This window comes from Rhincodon typus, chromosome 5, assembly GCF_021869965.1.
Source record: "Rhincodon typus isolate 14 chromosome 5, sRhiTyp1.1, whole genome shotgun sequence".
In the NCBI taxonomy this organism is placed as follows: Eukaryota; Metazoa; Chordata; class Chondrichthyes; order Orectolobiformes; family Rhincodontidae; genus Rhincodon; species Rhincodon typus.
In genome coordinates this window covers 82857413-82868317 of record NC_063336.1, presented here as the reverse complement: position 1 = coordinate 82868317, position 10905 = coordinate 82857413, and the positions used below count along the sequence as shown (strand labels likewise).

Sequence of the window (10905 nt, the reverse complement as noted above, 5' to 3'; positions counted from 1 at the left end):
GAAATTTTTTTCTGAAGGGTCTAGGCCCAAAACATCAGCTTTCCTGCTCCTCTGATGCTGCTTGGCCTGCTGTGTTCATCGAGTTCTACACCTTGTGATCTCAGATTCTCCAGCATCTGCAGTTCCTGCTGTCTCTGAAACAGTTATCTAATAGAGGCAAGTTAAGAACAATTCTGTTGTAAGCACTTTGAGTGCAGCTTAGGTGTATTGTATCTTTGCTGCTGATTTGTTGTATTACAGTAAAAACTGAAAGCACTGCAAGTACTGTGAATCAGAGCCAAAAATAGAAATTGCTGGAAAAGTTCCAAAGGTCTGGCAGCATCTGTGGAGAGAAATCAGAGTTAACATTTTGGGTCGAGAGATCCTTCCTCAGAACTGATGGTAGCTAGGAAAATGTTGGTTTATGTGCAGAAGATATTTGACAGATAAACTTTTACAATGAAATTGGTTAATTTAATTAGTAGTTCTTGAGTAATTGCATACATTCCAATTTGACTGGTTGCTATTCTATTTTAGAGTACTTTACTTTCTTGGAGTAACACCTTCACGTTTCTGACTTTGTCTCCACAGGTGTACCAAGGAGTGAAGAAGCATGGCTTTATCCAACCTCATGCACTAGCAAAACATGAGATAGTCATTACAACCTATGATGTGCTCCGATCCGAGCTAAATTATGTCGACATTCCCCACAGCAATAGTGATGATGGACGCCGGTTACGCAAAGAGAAGCGGTATATGGCCATTCCAAGCCCATTGGTTGCAGTGGAGTGGTGGAGAATCTGTCTGGATGAGGCTCAAATGGTGGAATGTGCCACTGCTAAGGTGTGAATGTAGAAGGAAGAACCCTTCTAATCAAAAGTGATCTGTTTCTGATATTGCATTACTGATGGGGAAGTTGAGTTTGTTGCATGATTTTTCAACCATTAGAGTCATAGAGATGTACAGCACAGAAACAGACCTTTCGGTAAAACTCGTCCATGCCAAGCAGATAGCATATATAAATCTAGTCCCATTTGCCAGCATTTGGTCCGTATCCTTCTATACCCTTACTGTTCATATACCTATCCAGATGCCTTTTAGATGTTGTAAATGTACCAGCCTCCATTACCTCTGGCAGCACATTCCATACACGCACCACCCTCTGCATGAAAAAGTTGCCCCTTAGGTCCCTTTTAAATCTTTCCCTTCACACTTTAAACCTATGCCCTCTAGTTCTGGATTCTTTCTCCACCTCCCCCCCCCCAAAAAAAAAACCCCAGGGAAAAGACCTTGTCTATTTGCCCTATCCATGCCGCTCATGATTTTATGAACCTCCCTATAAGGTCACCTTTCAGCCTCCGACGCTCCAGGGAAAATAGCCTGAACCTATTCAGCTTTTGTCTATAGCTCAAACCCTCCAGCCTTGGCAACATCCTTAAATCTTTTCTGAACCCTGTCAAGTTTCACAATATCTTTCCTATAGCAGAGAGACCAGAATTGAATGCAGTATTCCAAAAGTGGCCAAACTAATGTTGCAGTTGTACAGGACATGACCTCCCAACTCCTATACTTAATGCACTGACCAATAAAGGCAAGCATACCAAACACCACCTTCATTATCCTATCTACCCGTGACTCCCCTTTCAAGGAATTATGAACCTGCCCTCCAACGTGTCTTTGTTCAGCAACACTCCCCAGGACTTTACCATTACATGTATAAGTCCTGCCCTGATTTGCCTTTCTAAAATGCAGCACTTTATATTTATCTGAATTAAACTCCATCTGCCACTCTTAGGCCCATTGGCCTATCTGATCAATGTCCCGTTATACTCAGAGGTATTCTTCTTTGCTGTCCACTACACCTCCAATTTTCGTGTCATCTGCAAACTTACTAACCATGTCTCCTATGTTCACATCCAAATTATTTACATAAATGATGAAAAGCAGTAGACCCAGCACTGATCCTTGTGGCATACCACTGGTCACAGGCCTCCAGTCTGAAAAGCAACCCTCCATCACTAGTCTTCTACCTTCGAGTCAGTTCTTTATCCATTTAAAGGTTGAAGAATTGCTTGTAATGCAGGCCCAAGTTTCTAACATACGTCCCCTGCAAATGAGCCTCATCATGTGGAATGTAAAATTAAACTGTGAACACCCATCTTATAGTTTATGTTAACTTGCAGAAGGCCTTTGCCTTCAATTTCACTTTTTCCCCCCCAACCCTCCCTCTTCTAAACCTCTATAGGAGGTTTTTTATTCCCACTACTCTGAACCAAATTTGAACTCTGTTGTCACTGTGTCAATTGCAGAATTCTGGTAATGGATTTAGCAGACCAGATATTTGTTCTGTATTTTGAAGACTGATGTTTAACGTTCATACAGTATATGTATTGTCTTGTCGTTGTGACAGCAAAAGTGCAGTATCTGTAACTATGCCAAACTATTTGTTGTTAATAGCCCACAGGTGATGAGGGTCTTGCCATAAAATGTCAGGCCTGTCTCGAAGAGCTGTGGCACAGTGATACTATACCTACCTCTGGACCAGGAGGCCCACTTGCTCCAGAGATGTGTTTAAACATCTCTGAACAGATTGATTTAAAAAATATCTCCCTTAGGTCTGTCTCAGTCAGTATCACTCTCACCTCTGAGCCAAAAGGTCCTGGATTCCATCCCCACTTCAGACAGTTAAACATAAAATCTATCATCTGCCATCTCGTGTTGGTGTTAAAGATAACACTTCACTATTTCAGGGAAGAACCGACTGGGAACTTCTTGATGGCCTGGCCACTATTTATCCTTAATCAACATTGCAAAAAATCAGATTAACTGGTCATTATCCCGTTCTTATGAGCAGTCTGGTTCCAACATTTCCATATTTACATCAATGTCCGTACTTCTACAAAATATGTTTCATTGTCAGCAAAATGTTTTGGGATGTTTTGTGATTGTGACACATACTATATATAAATACAAGTCTGTTTGTCTTTAAAATAAATCATCTTTAATATGTAAGTTTCCGAACCCAGTGAGGACAAATGAAATTGAAGCCACTTTGAGATACGAGAATTTTTGCATGAATCTGCACAGAAATATCTCCTCCATTGTGTCCCTGTCTTTTTTTCCCTAGGCAGCAGAAATGTGTCTACGGCTAAGTGCCATCAATCGTTGGTGTGTCACAGGAACTCCAGTCCAAAGGAGCTTAGAAGGTGACAAATCTCTGAATTATGAACATTTACCTGGTGTGATTCAAAGTGTCTAACCATCTCATCCACCCAACATATTGCACACATTTAATGTAAAGTAGCTTGTATTTTGGAAATTGAGGTATCTAATACAAGAGAGAAAGAGCAGTTCTTGCTGAACAGATCTGGAGAATTGACAGTTCAAGACTGTTGAATTAATTATTTACATGAGCAGCATGATTAACAGTACTATGATTGAGTGCTGGGCTAATTTGTAAATTTAATTAGATTTTTTTAATCAACCTGTCCAGATATGACATAACATACCTTTGAAACAGATGAGACTTGACTCTTCCATGGTTACACTGGCACCACCCCTCACCTCTTCCTCCGCTACATTGATGACTGAATTGGTGCTGCCTTGTGGTCCCTTTCATCCCAACCTCAAATTCACCTGGACCATCTCCAATATCTCCCTCCCCTTCCTGGACCCCCCGTCTCCATATCTGGTAACTATCTCAGCACCAACATCTATTTCAAACCAAACAACTCCCACAGCTACCTTGACTACACCCCGTTTTGCCCACCCTCCTGCAAGAATGCGATCCCTCACTACCAATTCCCCAAGATGGAGTGTTCCACTCCCAGGCATCCCACACGTCCTTCTACTTCAAATACCGCAACTTCCCCCCTCTGTTGACTGAAAATGCCCTCAACCGCATCTTTTCTGCCCTCAAAACCCCTGCCCCCAACAAAAATAAAGACAGGACCTTTTTTATCCTCACATATCACCCCACCAACCTCCGCATCCAGCGCATCATGTTCCGCCACTTCCACCAAGTACAATCCGACCCCACCACCAAAGATATATTTCACTCCCCACCCCTATTTGGCTTTTGGAGTGACTGCTTACTCCACGACTTTCTCGTCTGCTCCAAACTCCCCACCAATCCCACCAGACCCGGCACCTTTCCCTACAACTGCAAGAGGTGCTACACATGCCCCTACACCTCCCCTTTCACCTCTATCTGAGGCCCAAACCAAACTTTCCATATCCAACAGGAGTTCACCTGTACATCCTCCAACCTGCTCTACTGTGTTTGTTGCTCCCGATATGGCCTGCTCTATATCGGTGAGACCAAACATAGACTCAGTGACAGATTTGTGGAGCACCTGCGCTCCGTATGCTACAATCAACAACACTTTCCGGTTGCTAACCATTTTAACTCCCCCGCCCACTACCTTGGTGACATGTCTATCCTGAGCCGCCTCCAGTGCCACAATGACGCCACACACAAACTGGAGGAACAACACCTCATATTCCGCCTCGGGAACCTACAGCTTGGTGGCCTAAACATGGAATTCACCAGTTTCAAAATCTCCCCACCCCAGCCCCATCCCATGGCCAACCCTCCCTCTCATCCCCACCTCCTTGACCTGACACTACCTGTCCATCTCCTTCCCCACCTATCCGCTCCATCTTTCCCACTGATCAATCCCCACTGCACCTACTTGCATTCACCTCTTGCCATCCCACCTACCTTCCCCCAGTCCTGATGAAGGATCTAGGCCCAAAACGTTGCTGCCTGACCTGCTGTGTTCCTCCAGCTTCACACTCTACCGACTTTGACTCCAGCATCTGCAGTTCTTGCTATCTCCGAGGGACTTGAGCCAAGGCCTCTCCTCTCCGAGGTAGAGACACTATCACCGTATCTCAAGAGCCTTCATTAAGATTCAGTAAACTGGACTTGATTATCAATTGAATAGCCGTGGTGTGCATGAAGCTATTGTGGAAAAGACTAAGAAACTGTAGTGTTTGTCCTCATCAAGAATTCACTCTTAGAGCAAGTTTGGTCCTGAAATGCAGTTGGTGCAAATTTATTCTTAAAGGGCTAAATCACTGAATTGTTCAGATTTTTAGTGCACTTTGAGTGGATCATCCAGGTTAGAATGGAAGATGACAGATGCCTGCAATATACAGTGAATGTGTGATTTAGGAGGTACTGGATGTATGCCTAATGCTCTGTCACGTGGGATGTGTCTCAGGCTGCTTATCCTGGTATTCGACATGGAAAGATTTATTTATTTGAATTTCTAGGTCTTCCTAGTGCTCTACTGTTAAAGCCTCACAGTTTCGTGTGAATCTTCCTCCTAGTTCTTATGTGCAAAATGTTCTTACTTACCTTTCTCTGCATTCTATTTCATTTGGCAGGTATCAGCTAATTCTTGTTCATGTCTGTCTGAATTGAATTTCAGCCTTGTTCATATTTAATCATGTTTTTTTCTTTTGCCTGACCCACGTCAATTGAAATATTATGCCCCCAAATAAAATTCTAGATTCTAACCCTTGAGTAAACCATTGTTTATATCCCTCCAGTCAAAAAAAAATCCGTGAATCACTACTCATGTACCCTGAACCTGTGAACAAGCAATGGGGAATGAAAAGCATCCAAAGTTAAATTTCCCTGAATGGCTAATGACATAGGTCCAAGTCTTCTGAGAAGTGGCAGTCAACAAAGGATTGCCACCTCAATCATTTTCTTTTACTTGGAGGTCCAGGTTTCTTGCACAGTTTTTGATTTGGGCCACTTGAGAGGCTCGAAGCATGCCTGATCTAGAGCCTTACATTATGGTTACTGTGCAGGATCAGCATTGGAGGCCAAGCCACAACACTATTTTTGTAGTGACTGCCCTTTTCTTGAGTTTAAAAGTACAAAAGACACTTTGACAAAAAATACAGAGAAGGTGATTGGGTGAGGGAGTAGGGTGGCAGATGAGTAAGTGTGGGTTGGGTAACAGATGGTGAATGAGGGAAAAGATTAGCAGGTAGATGAGGGGTTAGTGTGGAACTGGTGGGTGGGGATTATTGTCATGAGCATGGGCAGCTTAGGGGCTATTGAGGATGGTGTCAGCTCAGGTTTATGGGCTTTCTGGAGTTGGTGTTGGATTAGTACCTGGGGCTAGAGAATGACACAGTGGTTACTTGGGTCAGGGTATTGGTTTCAGGGATGGCGGTGAGCCAAGTCAGGTTGAGTTGGGAGTGTAGTGTTGGGGATCTTAGTTTATATTATGCAGGAGTCAGAGAAGATTTTTGATCCCTTTTCCTTGTCCTGCTTTATCTACTAATGTAAGTAAAGCTGGAACCCTCTGAAATCTGCTACTGTCAATTCACTGTAAAAGATTGTTTCTTAATGGATATCCAAAATAATCACCAGCCTTGATGGATCGTATCCTAGTTTACTGAGGAAGTAAGGTGGAGATTGCAGAAACTCTGTCAACAAACAAAAGCAAAAGGCTGCGTTTGTTGGAAATCTGAAAGAAAAACAGGTAGTGCTGGAAAAACTGAGCGGAGATTTTTGGTAGGAGTATGCTGAGTGTTGCATAGGAATGCAGTGTGTGTCAATGTGTTACGTGGAAAATACTATTTTCAATTTATTTATGTACTAACATGGGCTATCAGGATTTATTTTGGACTTCTGCAAAGGAACAGATGCTGAATCAGTCAAATTTCTTTCATTTTTGTTTGACTTTCATCATCCAATTTTGATGTGCCTGACTTATTTCTCATTCTTTCCTCAGACCTGTATGGATTAGTTTTATTTTTGGGTGTGGACCCATATTGGGTTAAACACTGGTGGGACCAACTTCTATACCAACCTTACTGCAGGAAGAATCCAATTCCTGTGTACACCCTCATCGCAAAGATCATGTGGAGAACGGCAAAAAAGGATGTGCTTGATCAGGTACCAGTGTCCATGTCGATGTCAGCAGAAATACTTTGAGGTAGTGGGGGAGAATGGCAAAACCCAAACAAGGAAGCTCTCAGTAGGTTATAAGGTAGGCCTTGACCTAAATAATTTGGGCAAGTTGCCAGTCTCTGTCATGGCCTCCATGACAAACGCACACTTTGGCAGCAGTGATTTTTAGGCTTGTTGCCTTGCCAGCACTGTTCTTAACTAAATCCTGGTTGAAGTGGACACATGGACAATTGCAACTTTAGTTCAGTCTTCCTACTCTTCCTAGCTCCTTTAATGGACAACATTTGCTCAGACTGAATTCTGGCCAGGTTAGGCCCAATGTCGAGCTGCTCAATACGCACTGTTCCCACTGAGACAGCAGGGGAGTGCCAAAATCATGGGTTAGGTCCCTCATCTACCCATGTAAAGGCACTAAAGTTTTTTTTTTTATTATTTGGCTGCCAAGAGCAGTTGTAAAATGTCACAATCCAGTGTCAGGTCAGAGTTTCCCGGGTATCTTGAGGCAAAGGATGCTAGTCAATATGTTGGCATCGTTCCACCTGTTCTACCTCTGCAAAATGAATACAATGCAGTTCAATTTTTCACCAGTAATGTAATTAATGTGAGAAACGCACTCACTATTAATGTGCAGCAGAGTGAATTGTTCCATAATCTTGCAGCTGGCATAGAAAGAGCTAACAGTTAATATGGGCACTTCTCACAACTCTCAAGATGCAACAAGAGGCTAGGCTGTACATCCCTATGCTAAGTGAATGGATTTAGTTGGGGGAAGTTGTAATGCTGCTGTGCTAGGGTTTGGGTGATTTGTTGTTTTCTACCCAGTTCATGTAGTGAGGGGCTTTTCTATAGTCCTCCAGTCTGAGATTTGATAATCCCTTATTATAGTGTCCCAATTCTGATGAACCATTTATTGGGATGTTCTACTGTGGTGTTATTTATTTAACTTTTCACCATAACTTCAGCATAAAGTGTGTATGAATACCGGGAATTGAATGATTAATCTTTCACCACTTTATCTGCTACCTGCAGAGGAATGCCACCTCTGAATTCCAGAGTACAATTGTGGATGTTTCTATTAAACCATTCAGTTTTGTCTGAGTGTTAATAGGTTTGATCAGTAAATTGGGCATGTTTTAACTTTGTGTGCTGCTTTTCCCCCAGATCCAGATCCCACCTCAGACTGAGGAAGTTCACTGGCTACGATTTTCACCAGTAGAAAGGCACTTTTACCATCGGCAGCATGAGATTTGTTCCCAAGATGCACTGCAGAAGTTGAGGAAGATTTCCGATTGGAGTACCAAGTTGAGCAGTCTGGACAGGCGGACAGTTAGTTCCATTCTGTATCCCTTGCTGAGATTAAGACAGGCGTGCTGTCATCCACAGGCTGTACGGGGAGAGTTCCTTCCACTGCAGAAGAGGTACCTGTCGAATCACTTAAGTGTTAGAGCGGGGAAGCAAACCATTTGATTCAACTGGGGTTCCAAAGGTTGGGCCATAACATTTCTAAGACAGTTAAGACTGTGTCGAAATCACACAGCACATACATGTATCGAAATTGCAACATAGAAACCGGTCTCTGAGCTCAACCAGTTCTTGTCCGCATTCACTCTTGTCTGGTTAGGAGAGGGAAGTAAGTTGAACTTTTAAAAAGTCTTCCTGTACATAAGCAGAGCTAATTTGTTTTTCGCTTTGAAACAGCCTGTGGCATGTTTTCCCTCAAACCCTTTATTGGTGAAGTTGAAGTTTTAAAGTGGCCCGCAGTAAACTTTATTTAGGGTTAAATCCGACGTATGGTTTATTCATGTATTCAAATCTGGAAATGATTGTCGTAACACATGCACATAGATAAATGTACAAGGAAGGAAACAAAGAAAATAATGTTGTTAGTATCACAGAGGTCTTACAGCATGGAAACAGACCCTTCGGCCCAACTTGTCCATGCTGCCCAGTTTTTACAATTAAACTAGTCCCATTTGCCTGCTTTTGGTCCATATCTCTCCATACCTCTCCATACCTCTCCATACCTCTCCATACCTATCCCATCCATGTACCTGTCTACATATTTCTTAAATGACAAAATTTTACTTCCACCACTACCTTTGGCAGCCCATTTCAGACACTCAACACCTTCTGTGAAAATATTGTCCCTCTGGACCGTTTTGTATCTCTCCCCTCTCAAACCTATGCCCTCTAGTTTTAGACTTCACTACTATGGGGAAAAGCTGTTGGCTATCTACCTTATCTATGTCTCTCATGATTTAAAAGACCTCTGTAAGGTCACCCATCAGTCTACTATGCTCCAGGGAAAATAGTCTCAGCCTATCCAACCTCTCCTTATAATTCAAACCCTTCAGCCCAGGTAGCATCCTAGTAAATCTTTCTAGTTTAATAATATTCTTTCTATAGTAGGGCAACCAGAATTGCATACAGTACTCCAAAGCAAGCATGCTTTCATTGATCAATACAATACAATGTAATGTATTGCAGATCAATACAATGCAAGGGTATGACATCCAGGAGAATGGTGTCTGAGCTCCGTTCTAATAATTGATAATTGGAAGTTTCCAGAAATGTAGTTAATTTGTATCATGTGCTCAGCAGCAGCCATGTTTTAGCACAACAAAGTCCATTTTAAAAGTTAAGCAAGAAAGTATAGCTTTTAAAATAATTGTGATAAGTTAAAATACATTCACTGTCAACAAATAATCTTCTTCATGTTTAGCTGACCAATGCCATACCCCTTCAATCTCTTTCTCTTCATCTATCTGTCTAATCTAATCTTCAATGTTGATACTGTTTCTGTCTCTACTGGAAATGGTTTTTCACAGCCTTGCAGCTGCCTGTGTGAATAGGGTTCTGTCTTTTCTAATGCTCTTATGTTTACTTTATAATCCGTTGTTATATCTCACTGGAACTCAAGCCCCACTATTCCTGGAATTGTCACTAACATTAAGGATTTTATCAAAATCTGCAAAATTCCCCAATTTACCTGCCTTTTTAGACCTCGGTTAACAGAAAGCACAAACCAGATTTCCATACTTAATGAGAATTGCAATTTGTAGAGTCATGAAGTTGTACAGCACGTAAATGACCCTTCGGTCCAACTTATCCATGCCAATTAGATATCCTAAATAAATCTAGACCCATTTGCCAGCATTTGGCCCGTATCCCTCTAAACCCTTCCTATACATATACCCATCCACATGCCTTTAAAATGTTGTCATCATACCAACCTCCACCACTTCCACTGGCAGCTCGTTCCATACACGCACCACCCTCTGCATGAAAAGTTGCCCCTTAGGTCCTTTGTAAATCTTTCTCCCAACCTTAAATCTAAGCCCTCTAGTTTTGGACTCCGCAACCCCAGGGAAAAGATCTTGGCTATTCACCGTATCCATGCCCCTCATGATTTTATAAATCTCTATAAGGTCACCCCTCCAGGGAAAATAGCCCCAGCATTTGGAAAGACAGGGTTTGATTAGGAGTACTCAGCATGGCTTTGTGCGAGAGAGATCGTGCCTCACAAATTTGTTCAAGTTCTTTGATGAAGTGACCAGGAAGGTTGATGAGGGCAGGGCAGAAGACAGTGTATTTGGATTTCAGTAAGGCCTTTGATAAGGTTCGACATGGCAGGCTGCTCTGGAAGGTTAGATTACATGGAATTTAGGGAGAGCTGGCAAATTGGATACACAATTGGCTTGATGGTAGGAAGCAGAGGATAATACTGGAAAGATGCTTGTCTGACTGGAGGCCTGTGACTAGTGGTCTGCCTCAGGGTTCGGTGCTGGGCCCATTGCTGTTTGTTATCTATATCAATGATTTGGATGAGAATGTACAAGATATGATTCGTAAGTTTTTGCAGTAATGTGGACAGTGAGGAAGGTTATCAGAAATTGCAGCAGGATCTTGATCAGTTGGGGAAGTGGGCCAAGAAATGGCGAATGGAGTTTCATATAGATAAGTGTGAGGTGTTGCATTTTAGAAAG

The 10905-nt window shown here is 42.4% G+C and overlaps 1 protein-coding gene across 1 annotated transcript in view; it reads left to right on the top strand.

Moving 5' to 3' along the window:
- shprh (SNF2 histone linker PHD RING helicase) overlaps window positions 1-10905 on the top strand; it is an 88385-nt gene that overhangs the window by 30931 nt on the left and 46549 nt on the right. Inside the window, exons 8-12 of the mRNA XM_048597080.1 lie at window positions 241-257; window positions 571-822; window positions 3107-3185; window positions 6741-6904; window positions 8081-8337. Coding sequence (XP_048453037.1) covers window positions 241-257; window positions 571-822; window positions 3107-3185; window positions 6741-6904; window positions 8081-8337 — 769 coding nt within the window. The remainder of the gene's footprint in view (window positions 1-240; window positions 258-570; window positions 823-3106; window positions 3186-6740; window positions 6905-8080; window positions 8338-10905) is intronic.